Genomic DNA, 15,363 nt, shown 5'->3' on the forward strand with positions numbered 1-15,363 from the left:
CCAAATTTTGAATTGTTTAGTGAAAGAACATCATCTATATAGCGGAAAGTAGAGTTAAAGGATATATATAACTTCTTATCTTTCTTCCTAGCAACCTAGACTTCTTTATCACTCACTGTCTTATGAACTGCTACTGTAAACAATCTAGACTTCTTTTTCATTAGCTGTCATATGTATTGCCACTGTGAACAACCTAGACTTCTTTATCATTAACTGTCTAAGATTTGCCACAGTGCACAACCTTGAATTCTTTATCACTGTCTTCTGAATCAGACAGGATTCTACAACGTCAAAATTATCTCCCCATTACGCCAGTTCATTTTCACAACCGTAAAAATGGAAGCCATTGTAGGGATGACGCACTACCAATTTTGCTCTTGGAAACCGATAAATTTATCCACATTGCACCATTACGATCCTTATATGTTAGTTGTATTTTAAAAGAAAAATGTGTCAACTAGCTAATGAGCATCAGTAAATGATCTTGTCTGCATTGATTGAACTTAAAACTATTGTCTGATCGGTTGTCAGGTGGAATTTTCGAAAATTCATAAACATTGAAAAACATTCTAATTAAATATTTCGTGGAAGGGCAGACTAGATTTTGTTAGTGGTTGAAGACTATAAACCCTAGTTATCATACACAAAAAATTATAATTTTTCGAAAATATGCATTTTCACCATCCAACTTGAAAGACTGTCGTCAAGTACTTTCAGTAAAAAATAGCTATTCGAACACACCTTCTATGTTTTTGTGACTCATTAGATAGGTATTTCACTTGACCCATATATTTCATCTTTTAGTACTGTGATTTTTTTATGTAATAAAGTCAACCTGTAGCTTTGATATATAAAAATGATAGAATCTGAAGCGAGACGATTTATGAAATATTCTTGCTTTGTACGATATCAAGACAAAATATTCAACTCAAACACGCCCTAACATAAAAAGGTGCACTCGATTTTCTCTTTTCGATACAATTGTGACCCTTTTGGGGGAATTTTTTCTTGAGTCACATAATGGAAGGGCAGACACGAAAATTACTGAACTAATAGATTGATATGTTTTCCGTCCGTGGTAATTTTTTAAAAACAATCGGAGGTTATGCATTTTCTACATCCAACTTGAAAGATACCCATGTCGTCGACTTGATATCTAATTGTTTTGCTTAAGTATGTACTAGATAAATTGAAAACTTATGTAAATGGTGTTTTTAAAATAAAACACTTCGTTGTTGAAAAGAAAATTGTTATTTTGTTTGTTTCTATTAACTTTTAAAATTGTTGTCACTATAGTAAACATTACAGTACACATTTATCGCCTTCTCTAACAAAGAGCTTCGATTCTTTTGTTCTATTTCAACCGGGTTTCCGACTGGAATTACCAATGTGAACATTATGTTCAATAAAATAAAAATGAAAGGTGAAAAGTAAAACCACAAAAATACTGAATTCCGAGGGAAATTTAAAACTGTAAGACCTTAATCATATGGCAAAACAAAAAGATTAAACACATAAGTTGGCAAGAAGGCAATCTCCGGCGCAGATATCATATCCGTTCAATTCAATACTTCGTAACACTACACTCAATATGAATTCTATCATACTTTTTTCTTCCCAATCTTCGAAATTTACATTACTGTATATTTAACATGTTTAATTAAGATACTTTTATGGGTGGGTGGGGGGGGGGGGGGGGGAATTCTCATTTTAACGAAGATAACTATATATAATGGAAAATTGTGCTATGTTTAATAACTTATACTTAAAGTTGCATTTTCGATAGAGATTACTGACGACAAGGATGTACTATAACGGAAACCAAAAAAAAAAAACTTGCAACACACTCAACATTAAAAATAGTACATAGTAACTTCAATTTATTTGTATGTAAAATAATATGTAAATGTGTGCAATAGATTCGTCTTGCTTTTTTATCTTTTCAAACTCTTATATCCTTGTAAACAGAACATATGTCAAATGAACTAATCTTGTATTAACCTGAAACTCTTATCAGCCATAGAGGCTCATACGACACATTTACCCTTTCTAGTCTATGATGCAATCTCATTTGACACTCATGAGCTATTGGCGATTTATATGTACTTTCCACTTACTCATAATAACCCGTACTGGGAAAGTTTGGGTATCCGAATCAATTGTTTTCATTTGAAATGCCAATTTTCAAAGACAAATTACCATTGTGAAAAAAAGCTAAATTATTCCTTTGTTCACAAATGACGAAAGCAAAACTAAACAATTCCACCTTAGTGAAAACCCAAATAGATAACACATGTTTTTAAAAAGACAGAAGATCGACTGTTTTAGCAACCTTGTTGCCATCTTGAACAAGAAAACTGGTGGAAAGTTGTACTCAATGGAAAGAAGATTCCCCTCGACAATACACACATTGCGCAGACAAACAAATCTGAGGATCTCCAAATGATAAATCAAGATATCTTTTTTTTCAACAAAAACACGTATGCTTCTTTTCTCTAGAGGGTATCAGACTTAAAAAATAACAAGAAGCGGAAGCCATCAGATGAGTATTCAATCTCATAAGATGAACAGAGAAACAACAGCTTAGGAAAAGATAAACGATAGAAAGATAAACTGTGGGTGATATCATGTGTTCCGGAAGCACAGGCAGATCCTGTACCACGCATCCGTCGTGTTTTTTAACAAACAAAAAAAAGTAAAATATGTTATAAAGTCATTTTACTTTTAACAAATTAGATAGGAAAGAATAAAGATCGGGAATATGTATATTTTGTTCTTGATGATTTCATCTGTTTGTGCAGGTAGGTTTTGTAAATTTCCCTCCTAACATATGAGGTACTTTATATTGATATACCGTATTTGATGTATGTATATTGTACAATATCGTTCACAGAAAAAAGAATCATATTAACGAACATTTAACTTTTCACTTATATATTGATTATGTCCTTTATCTCAAAAATTCCCCTTTGAATTACTTTTATAACATCAAAAATGAAGCTATAATGAATATATATGTATACTAGAGGTCAAATTTTCCTCTGGTGCATTAAAATGTATATCTAGTGTCTATGGAAAAAAACAGATTTAAGTAGTTCTACGTTGTGCATTCAATCATCTATACACGTCATACAATTTCACGTTTATATAAAAAGCAAGTAATTAATTTATATTTGTATTGTTTTAACAACAATTTAAACAAAAGAAATATTCATTTGACCAAATTTTCACAATCTTCACAATTTTAGCACTTTTGTTAAATTTTAATGAAAAATGAAATGAATGTCGCCGCATTCGTGTCCATTCTTAATATAGAAATGTAAGTTGTATTTTATGATATTATATAACATATATAAAGGTTGAGGATGAACACGGATGCGGCCACTTTCATTTTTGAAAAAAACCATCTGAAACATTTTTGGGCATATTTGATAAATTTTTCATATTTAAGCTAGAATCGGAACGTTTGTAATGCGTTAATCAGTTAAAATCAGTTCACATAAACTTATTGAATCAACTGAACTAGACACTTAAGTGTTTAAAACGTGTCTGAATTCTTTCGTCAGATGAACTTAAAGTTTGAGGCCAAAATTGGCCCTTACTGGACCTACTTTTTTTCTATCCAGGTAAACGTTATACCGGTGCAAACGACTCGAATTTTTCTTTTGCAGTTACCACCCCTCAATTTAAGAATCGAATAAGCTCGAAGGAATATTCATACTTAATCATTAATCTCTAACAGGGAATTTATATTAAAAACATGCTTTAAAAATAGGGTTTCTTTCCACTTCCCTAAAGTATCATTTGATTTATTATATGATATTTTTAATTTTTCTGAATACTCCTTCACCATCGATTCGCCTCGTCTGCATATTATATATTCTGGTCGATTGAACGTTTTAGAGGTCACACTGTGTAATGGGACATGATAATTGCTAAACAGTGTGTTTTTACACACATAATCCTTTCTAATTATATATATATATATATATATATTATGTTCAAAAGTCTACAAAACTATTACTACTAGCTGTAATCAATTATGATAACAAAATCATACGAGCGGGTGGATCCAGCCAATTTTTAAAGGGGTTCCCGACCCGGGAGAAGGTGGTGGGGACGAATCCTCGGATCTTCCCCTCCATAATCCCGTCACTGAGATGAACATGATTCTTGAATCAGTTTAAACATATTTATTTATAGTGGATTGGGAAACAAGTTTTGCAACTTCAGTACTTTTCGTATCAATCTAAAAGAACGTTTATCAGTTTGTAGGAGTTAAGATCATCTGTATTGGTATCTGCCATATTTCGTATACTGTTGTTACTTAAACCATAATATAGCTTGATAAAAAACACTTCCGACATTTAGACAAAATCATTTACTAATGATATGGGCAGATCCTAAAAAAGTTTTACAGTTTTTTTGTGGACAATTGAAGGCCAACAAAGAAGAAATTAACACCTCAAAAGAGCACAAATAGAACCATACAAATATAACATGCTTGCAGGTTCTTGGATGCCATGCATATTAGAATCAAACCATGCAGAAATGCACCTAATGTCCGCATCTTATTTTCCGCTTTTCCTGCTATCCGAAATAAAAATTGTGGAACCTTTTTTATCGGAATCCTTTGGCAATACATGCAATCTTCTTTTTCTTAACGTAAATCTCTGCAGCATTGGCGCTCACTCAGTTAGCTATGTTCTCTTAAAGGATCATTGTTAAAAATGTTAATGTATTTAAAAAGAAGTTATTCCAATTGTGAAAGGAATTTCGGGTCCCGAATGGAAAGTTTGAAATGCACAAAATTTGATTACAGGAACGAACATATTATTTACATGAAGCAGTCATAGTATTTTGGCCAATGTGCGGATTTGATGTCAAAAGCAGTTTTTTATTTAAATAATACATCTGAATGATTGACACTGATTTAAATAAGTGTCTCCTTCACGACAGTCTTGAACATTAAAACGTAATATTAGATAAAAGACACTGCTATTTTTAGTGTTTGGTACAGGATTGCTGTCACTGTGCACCACAGTTCAACATAGAAACTTATTGTAGAAAAAACAAAGAACTCTTTATGTCAGAAATCACTGTCAATAAAACTCCCAAATATACTATCCACTCTGATCTGTGTCCACACGTGTATGTTAAAAATATTCTAACTTCGACAACCCTAATGTCTAATGCAAGACATTTTTTTATTCATTCCAGTTGCTTATAGATAATAGAACTACATTATAAGACTTCCTTTTTTAGTTCTTAAAACAAGACCAAAATCAACATGCAAGTGCTATCAAACTATACAAGTATTAAGAGAACATTCAACAAAAGATCAGTCGATTTAATTATGAAATGCCAGAATATTTATAACATATGGAGGGTGTTCTCAGTTTTTATAATATTTTACAGATTGCAGTACAATAATCAACGGATACTTGCCCAATCCAAACGACTGTTCGTCTTTCATACAATGTGGACATGGCATTTCTTATACCATGCCCTGTCCCACTGGATTACACTGGAACCGGCGTATTAATGTTTGTGACTGGCCCTCAAATGCTGGTTGTGTCATAGGTAATATATTAATACAGTGCCCTGTCCCGCTGGATTACACTGGAACCGGCGTATTAATGTTTGTGACTGGTTGTGTCATAGGTATGTAAAGAAGTCAGGCGGAGACAGGTATAGCATAAACAACTACAGGTATCGCCTAGGTTAAAGGCGACAGACAGAAAAAAATACAGAGCATAAACAACTGCATGTATCGCTTAGGTTAAAGGCGACAGACAGAAAAAAAACAGAGCATAAACAACTGCATGTATCGCTTAGGTTAAAGGCGACAGACAGAAAAAAAATACAGAGAAACAACTACATGTATCGCTTAGGTTTGGAATGTTATTTTTGTTTGGGACTTAAATCGTTTGATTGTTTAGACTCTTGCATTATTAATGTTTATAGCATTCCAGAAACTCATCCCGTACGCCCTGATTTTTATCTAATGTAGATAATAGGTTTTCTTTTCATTTTGTTGAACATGTTGAAGGTTTTAGACTTCAGTGTTTTATGGACGTCATCTCGGGTTAGTTGACCATAATGGGATTATCAGTATCGGGTTGGTTGAACTTTATGGGATATCAGTATCGGGATGGTTGACCTTTATGGTATATTAAAATATCTCAGATGACCACGATTATCTTCCAATTGATATTCATATTTCATAGATCACCGAATGATATTAATATTTCTTATGGCTTCTGCGTTATTGCACTTTTCAGCCATTTTTATTATTTGATTTTTGTAAGCCATTTGAATAGTATCGAGTTTGCCCTGCTTGTAAATGAACAAAATAATAGTTTGAATGCAATAACTATGTTTAGCAAAATATTTAAACCTCAGAGAATGTAAACTTGGCAATATAATCATGTGGATGAAAAACTACCGATACCAAGCTTATAACTTGATAAAACCTAATGTTATAATTTAATTTAAAAAAGTGCTGCATGTATAAAATGTGTAAAACAATCTATACTCATTTTAAGTTAGCTGGCCACGTGGAAGGTACTCGCTTCCAAAATCAAAATCAGGATGCCCTGTCGGATGGGCAGAAGGATGTATATATCAGGATAATGAAGATATACATAATGTGAACGATGTCAGATACAACCATCACTTTTATGGTAAGTTCGATATATTATTTGTTTACTGGACTTATAAACTTTTATCTGTGAAATTATAGCTAAATATTTTCAAGGCATAATTCAAAGATACTGCAACCTAACATGCAATAGCTTATTAAATATATCCAATTATTTCTTTTAGAAAATCCAATATGACTGATTTATCGGTATGTGTTGATATGTACTTTTTGTAGCTGTTAGCAACTGTTGACTATATATATGCATCGGAATAATAATTTGAATCATATAAACCATCCATAAAACTATGTTATGGTGTCTTGTAGTTCTGTCGGTTATTTGTTTCTTTCGGTCTGTTCAACGTTTATACAAAAAACAAACAAATCAGACATAAATTGAAAAAAGAGGCGCAAACAGATCACTTTGTACATTGTATGATTAAGAAAAAATAAATCATGGCATATCAACCCGATGCTATTTAAATAACAGAGTTCGAATGTGATATGACTCGAAAGACAGTTGTGAACATGTGTCTGACACTGTCCAGTTGATTCTAAATTATGTGATAGATATGCATATACGAATTACTGTTATATACAACCAGGTATTTTCGGCAAAAACACAAAGCTGTGTTACTGTACCAAAACAAAATATGGTGGATTAGCATCCTGGCCACGAGGAAATTATTGTATTGCCAGGAAAGGTGGTTCCTGTCCTTCTGGTAAGTCAGTACATTTTATTGGCTCTGGAAAGAAAGACCAAAAACACGTATATAATTTCATGCGTCCGAAGCCCTTTTCTGGGTTTACCTTCATCGGGAACCCTCAAAGCTTAATATTTAAAAGCCTATGATTTATAAGAACTGAAACTATTGACGAAAGAACCTAATATTAGTAATATTAGTAGCCAAATCCATCTTAAGTGAACTTTGTCTGAGTGAGGTTAAAACTTAGTTTTTTATGATTTCAAAATTTATAAACAGACAATTGTAGATAGGAGTATTAAAAATCATGTAAGACTGAAGACCTGACTGCTGAGCTGAAATTGTTTTCGTTTTAACAATGTAATTGTTTGTGTGGGTAGCTAAGTAAACTATCAAAGTTGAGTAATCGGTTACTGGATCAATATGACCATATCAAGGAACCAAAAGTGACATTGGCGTCGACTCGGTGGTTGTAAAAAGCTGTTTAAGTTTTTCGATTTATCAGCGCGTTTCATTTATGTTTTTTTTTTGTTGTTTTAAATATTTTAGCCTTACTAAGGAGATCATTATCGTCGTAAAGCTCATCCAGATAAATACAAATGGTACCATTTGATACGACAACAATAAAATACATATCCCTGCGGTTCTACCTGGGCTTGAAATAGTTTTAACGTTCGGAGGACGTGTTTTTCAACAGACTGTCGGCATCCCAAATGGGAACAAATTGTGCCCCTCTACTTGCCGACTTGTTTCTTTATTATTATGAGACTGACTTCATGCAGGAACTCTTTAGGAAGAAAGATAAGAAGTTAGCAATATCCTTTAACTCTACTTTCCGCTATATAGATGACGTTCTTTCACTAAACAATTCAAAATTTGGTGACTATGTGGAACGCATTTATCCCATCGAATTGGAGATAAAGGATACTACAGATACAGTTAAGTCGGCTTCATATTTTGACTTACATCTAGAAATTGACAATGAGGGTCGGTTGAAAACAAAACATTACGACAAAAGAGATGATTTCAGCTTTCCAATTGTGAACTTTCCATTTCTAAGTAGCAACATTCCAGCAGCACCTGCATACGGGGTATATATCTCCCAATTGATACGATATTCCCGTGCTTGCATTTCCTATCATGATTTTCTTAATAGAGGGTTACTGCTCACAAGGAAGCTATTAAACCAAGTGGTGAAGTTGAAATCATCCCTTCGCACATTTTACGGACGCCATCACGAGTTGGTTGACCGTTATGGAATAACCGTTTCACAAATGATATCGGATATGTTCCTTACGTCGTAACTACAATCCCCTTCCCTTTCATGAATGTGACCTACCGAATTAGACTATTTACCGGATTTTTAATCACATAAGCAAGACGACGGGTGCCACATGTGGAGCAGGATCTGCTTACCCTTCCGGAGCCCCTGAGATCACCCCTAGTTTTTGGTGGGGTTCGTGTTGTTTATTCTTTAGTTTTCTATGTTGTGTCATGTGTACTATTGTTTTTCTGTTTGTCTTTTTCATTTTTAGCCATGGCGTTGTCAGTTTGTTTTAGATTTATGAGTTTGACTGTCCCTTTGGTATCTTTCGTCCCTTTTATAAGTATATTTTTTTTTTATTTTGGTTTTGATTCCATAAAGCGTTATACCAACATGGAACAGTTATTAGAAAAAGAAAGTTCGTATCAATATGTAATTGAACAGACAATTCAATTACAACGCGTGACTTTAACTTGCAGCTTTTTAAAATCCTTTATCCTTGCCAAATATAAAGAGTAAGATCGAATTTATTTGTATAGGATTTAGGACAGGCAGTATATATTGGAATGATGAAGACCACAACAATGCAAATTCAAAGAGTGGAATTCTTCCAGATGGAACCTATAATAGAAACACAAGGATATACTACTGTTGCAGGTAAATCATTATTCAAAACATTCTTTCTTTGTAGGAATGTATCTGTATGTAAATTTTATACTTCATGTTAATACTTTATAAGTGTTGTTAATCACATCAGAATAAGGATAAGAAAAGTATGATTGCCTTTGAGATCATTTAATTACATTTTGAGAATTCGTCGCTTATTTAAAAAAAATCAAATGAAACTTCAAAACGGTAAGCCAATTATCCAATGTCATAATCAAAATCCCAAACACATCAAACGAATATAAAACAGCTGTCATATTCTGACTTGGTACGAGCAAACCCGCATTACATTTTTTTTATTGTTTCTCAGGAATTAAATCAAATAAAAGGGAAGTTATCCAATGTCAAAGTTCGTATAAAAAATTAAAGAAAAAAGTAAGCTTCAAAACGTCTGTCAGATTACACGAAAAGTAAGAATACTTGCAGATGAGTTGATCATACACGAAATTACAAACTAAGTTCAGACATAGGTCACAAATAAAGACTGTATTTCACAGAAGACAGTCTACATTTATAATAATTTCAAACGCGGGTCTGGCGTATATACAAAATTTAGTTCTGGTATCTATGATGAGTTTATTTACAACCACTGGGTCGATGCCACTGCTGGTGGAGATTTATTTCCCCGAGGATATCACAAGCCCACTAGTCAGCACTTTCTGTGCTGACATGAATTATCATTGGCATGGTTATATTTATAAATTAACTTTTTACAAAATTTTGATTTTTTTCAATACTAAGGCTTTTCTTCCTCAGGCATAGAATACCTTAGCTGTATTTGGAAAAACTTTTAAGGAATTTTGGTCCTCAATGCTCTTCAACTTCGTACTTTATTGATCTTTTTAACTTTTTTGGACTCAAGCGTCACGGATGAGTCTTTTGTAGACGAAACGCGCGTCTGGCGTATATACAAAATTTAGTTCTGGCATCTATGATGAGTTTATTCAAATTATTGCATCTCTGTTTAATAGATCTGATGGACCTTCCTACAAAAGCATAGTGTTACCAACAAGTAAACCCTTCTATTTGTACCATTACACATCAACATTATGTCAGCGTGTACGTGGAATGAGCGCACGTGAGGAGTTTGTGAAAACAGATGACGAGGATATTCATAACAACACTAGTTACGATGGTGGAAGCCACCCAAAGAAAACTGAGAGAACCAGAATATATTACTGTTATTATTCTTAATGACTTTATTCAACTATTGTTGTCATTATAAACCCTGATAAATTCTGACAATTATCCAACACCGGAAGATCACGTTTTATTTTAATGGTTTTTAATCTTTACTTCTTAAATTACTGGTTTCTCTTATACTCTGGGATTTTGTTCTGTAATAAAATATAAATAATCAACATCATGTGTGATAATAGCCATTGTTTGCATAACATTTGAAAAATGCATTGATCAGTGGCGGATGCAGCCATTTTTAAAAGGGGTTCCAATTATATGTCCACATTTAAAAGTATTCATCGTAATAATGGGGGTTCCAACCATTCTTCCCCTTTCTGTGTGAGCCTTAATATGCTTATTCGAAAAGCTTTGTTCTTTCAAAATACCAATTGGCTTGGCACATTCCTCGCTACTATTAGATTTCTTTTACAAAATATGCTGTAAATGAGTTCGTTCAGTCTATTGGCTTAGTTCACGAAACTTTGAATTTGACTTTAAAACTCCTTTCATAATAACAATTACAGTCGGTTCGCTCTAAACATTGTTTATGTGATTATCAAACCACTTGTGTTTTGGGCAGATAACAGAAATCTATTCCTTTAATTAATGAGTGAACCATCAAAACATAAATTAATGTGTCTGATCCGAAAACATAGCAGCTTTTGATGAAGTTTTATTTTTGAAAGGTTTTCTTGTGCAGTTAATATATGTAGAGGACCTGTGATGTTTCAGGTATTGTCTTAACCCATATTATTGAATCGTTTTGATTAAATATGATAAACACGTAGATTCAAATAATGGATTAAAACAGAGTTGCACTCTTGACAAAACGAACAAAAATCGTGGCTGTCAAGATTTTTCATAATAACAGATTGTTCGTTTTTGCGCCTGTCCCAAGTTAAAAGACTATGGATTTTGTTAGTAATGTATGATTATAATGTTAGTTCATTCATATGTTTTGAGTTTAGTATGGCCTCTATTATCACTGAACCAGTACAACTTTGTGTGTATAGGGTAGCTGAAGTATGCCTCCGCGTACAGGATTTTGTCGCTGTGTTGAAGACCCATTGGCGGCCTTTAGTGTTTTTTTAATTCTTTGATTGGGTTGTTGTTTCTTTGACACATTCCCCATTTAAATTCTCACTTTTCTTTTCATTGTGCATGACAAAATATAGAAATTGCACATATTAGCCGTCATTGTTAAAAAAAAACAAGAATACATTTGAAAAATACAAATATTAGTGTTTGCGGATTTCAGGATGTAAATATAGCAGAAATGTGAAACAGTGTGTGAAATATTTTACAGTTAAGCCAGCTTTTAGTGTTAACCACAATGCTTATAAAAACGTGTTAACATTTTTTTCACAATTATGAACTCATCATAGATACCATGTCAGTTTTTTGCTTACAACTTCTGATATTAGACTCGGGCTTCTCTTGAACTGAATTTTAATGTGCGTATTGTTATGCGTTTACTTTTCTGCATTGGCTAGAGGTATAGAGGGAGGGTTGAGATCTCATAAACACGTTTAACCCCGCCGCGTGTTTGCGTCTGACCCAAGTCAGGAGCCTCTGGCCTTTGTAAGTCTTATATTGTTTTTAATTTTAGTTACTTGTGCACAATTTGGAGTTTAGTATGGCGTTCATTGTCACTGAACTAGTATATATATTTGTTTAGGGGCCAGCTGAAGCCAGACGCCTCCGGATGCGGGAGTTTCTCGCTGCATGAAAGACCTGTTGGTGACCTTCTGCTGTTGTTTTTTCTATAGTCGGTTTGTTGTCTCTTTGACACAATCCCCATTTCCATTCTCAATTTTATGATTAAAAATTTGTACTCAAGACACGCGTTTCGTCTTAATACAGGATTTATAAGAATTGCTCCAATATTAACAGTTGGAAAATTTCAAAATATTCAAAGTTTTGTATACGCATAACTCTTCAAAACTATTTGTCTAACTCTTTCTTTTTTGCACAAATACCTTTAATAACATACTAGTTTCGGTATGCAGGATAAGGTCCTTCAGGTCAATAGCTCCTCGCTTATTCAAGAAGCTATGTATTCTGGGCTTGACGCATCAAAATAAAATGAAAATCTGTGTCTATTGCGACTCCTTATCATTAACTGTCTCATGAGTTGCCACTGTGAAAAGCCTAAACTTTTAATTCACTAATTGTCTCATGTATTGCCACTGTAGACAATCTAGACTTTTTAATCACTGACTGTCTGATGAATTGCCAATGTGAACAACATAGACTTCTTAATCACTAAATGTCTTATGTTTTGTCACTGTAAACAACCTAGACTTCTTTACTACTAACAGTCTACGTTTGACACAGTGCACAACTTTGACTTTTTTTTATCACTTACTGTCTTATGAATTGCTACTAAAAAAACACAACCTAGACTTATTCATAACTAACTGTCATATAAATAAACTCGTCATAGATACCAGGACTAAATTTTATATATACGACAGACGCGCGTTTCGTCAACAAAAGACTCATCGGTGACGCTAGAATCCAAAAAAGTTTTTAAAAAAGCCAAATAAAGTAAGAAGTAAATAACCCCTGTGAACAACCTAGCCTGTGTTATCACTAACTGTCACATGAATTGTCACTGTGAACAACCTAGACTTTTTTATCACTATTTGTCTTATGAATTGCCACTATGAACCACCTACACTTTTTATTCACTAAGTGTTTTATGTATTGCCACTGTGAACAACATAAACTTTTTTTTCGCTAATTGTCTAATATGAATTGTTTGTGTATAAACGCGTATGCTCAACCTAGACTTCTCTATCGCTAACTGTCTTGTGAATTGCCATTGTGAACAACAAAACATTCTTAATCACTATATATGTCTTATGAATTGCCACTGTGAACAACCTAGGCTTCTAAATCACTAAATGTGTTATAAATAGCAATTGTGAACAACCTAGATTTCTTAATCATTAACTGTCTTATGAATTGCCACTGTGAACAACCTAGACATTTTTATCACTATTTGTCTTATGAATTGCCACTATGAACCACCTACACTTTTTATTCACTAAGTGTTTTATGTATTGCCACTGTGAACAACATAAACTTTTTTTTCGCTAATTGTCTTATGAATTGTTTGTGTATAAACGCGTATGCTCAACCTAGACTTCTCTATCGCTAACTGTCTTGTGAATTGCCATTGTGAACAACAAAACATTCTTACTCACTATATATGTCTTATGAATTGCCACTGTGAACAACCTAGGCTTCTAAATCACTAAATGTTTTATAAATAGCAATTGTGAACAACCTAGATTTCTTAATCATTAACTGTCTTATGAATTGCCACTGTGAACAACCTAGACTTCTTAATCACTAACTGTCTTGTGAATTGCTACTGTACACAACCTAGACTTCTTTATCACTCACTGTCTTGTGAATTGTTAGTTTAAACAACCTAGCCTTCTTTAGCACTAGTTTTGTGAATTGCTACTTTAAAAACAACTTAGACTTCTTTATCACTAACTGTCATAATAATTGATACAGTGCACAACATTAACTTTTTTTATATCACCAACTGTCACATGAAATGCTATTGTAAACAGCCTAGACTTCTTTTACTTCTACTTCTACCAATACGCGGCCACCATCAATAAGTTGATTTTTAGCCACTTTAGGATGCGCATTTAAAATTTAGACAAAAATAAGTAATTAATTAATTTGAATTCGTGCTATACATCATATATACAGTGAGTTTTAAAAACATCTTGACGTTGTTCTAGTTCATCTCATAAAGGTAGGTCTTGAAGCATTCAAAACTACCTGCATTGGTGGCACTGTGTGGTAGGGCGTTCCATTCTCGTATCGTCGCCTTAGGTAGAAAGATTCCTTCCGTACTTCGGTCCTACAAGATGGTACTTGGTATTCGTTAGTGCTGATGTTTCTGGATAGCCTATCTGGTGGAATCAGAGTATGATTAGTGTCAACTTTCACCATCCCGTTGGCAAGTTTATACATCATTATAAGCCTTGATGTCCTCCTACGATCTTCGATGGGTTTCCATTCTAGTTGGTTAAGCATGTCACTTACAGATGATGTGTTATGATATATGTTAGTGACATATCTGGCGGCTCTCCTCTGTTTAGATGGTATGGCGTCCAACTCTGCAAAGACAATGTCATGGTCTGATATGCCAGGTATGGTTTCGACTCTGTTGAAGCAGTTTGGGTAGTTTGTGATTATGAGATTCAGTGTGTTTGATTCTCTTGTTGGTTCCTCTGCCATTTGTTGTAAACCATGATCCTCCAGGATGTCAGTGAACTTATGGTGTACGTTGGTATGCTGTGTATTGGGCTTCATTGATTTGGTTTTCCAGTCCCAGTCTGGTAGGTTGAAATCACAAGCCATGATGATTAAAGCATTTGTTATGCTGTTCGCTCTGGTTAGACTCTTCCCAAGTTCTAAGTAGACATTCTCGTTGGATGTTTTGGGTAGTAATATGAGCTTAGGTATATGGCTTTGTTTCCAATGAGTTCAAGTTTGCACCAGACAATTTCACATTCAGTTTGTAGTTCAGGTACGGCTGTTGTTATATACGTATCTTTAATAGCTACTAATACGCCCCCTCCACTACACGGTTTCTGTCTTTCCGGAAGATGTTATAAATGTTTGACTGTTAGTGATCTTATTGTCTACCCATGTTTCGATTCCAAAGATTATATCTGGCTTAGTGCTTTCTATGAGATTTAAGACTTGTCCTTATTTACTTTTGATTGATTGGATGTTAACATTAAATAATCTTAGTGGTGTTTCAGATTTCTTTGATGGTTTTCTGTTCATGTTTTTATCCGGTATTGAAGCATATAAGGTACTCAAAAAAAAAATTTAAGACATTAGACTGGTAAGAGAGGTGTCAGACAATA

At 33.7% G+C, this 15,363-nt stretch overlaps 1 protein-coding gene across 1 annotated transcript; it reads left to right on the forward strand.

The window, feature by feature from the left end:
• Window positions 1-2,655: 2,655 nt before the first annotated feature.
• LOC143080928 (uncharacterized) lies at window positions 2,656-10,638 on the forward strand. Its single transcript, XM_076257092.1, has 6 exons — window positions 2,656-2,801; window positions 5,419-5,583; window positions 6,549-6,686; window positions 7,249-7,365; window positions 9,151-9,268; window positions 10,249-10,638. Exons 1-6 carry the CDS (start codon window positions 2,762-2,764, stop codon window positions 10,469-10,471), a joined length of 801 nt encoding a protein of 266 aa, XP_076113207.1. The 5' UTR covers window positions 2,656-2,761; the 3' UTR covers window positions 10,472-10,638.
• The last annotated feature ends 4,725 nt before the right edge of the window (window positions 10,639-15,363 follow it).

The sequence above is a fragment of the Mytilus galloprovincialis genome, chromosome 6 (assembly GCF_965363235.1).
Source record: "Mytilus galloprovincialis chromosome 6, xbMytGall1.hap1.1, whole genome shotgun sequence".
NCBI lineage: Eukaryota > Metazoa > Mollusca > Bivalvia > Mytilida > Mytilidae > Mytilus > Mytilus galloprovincialis.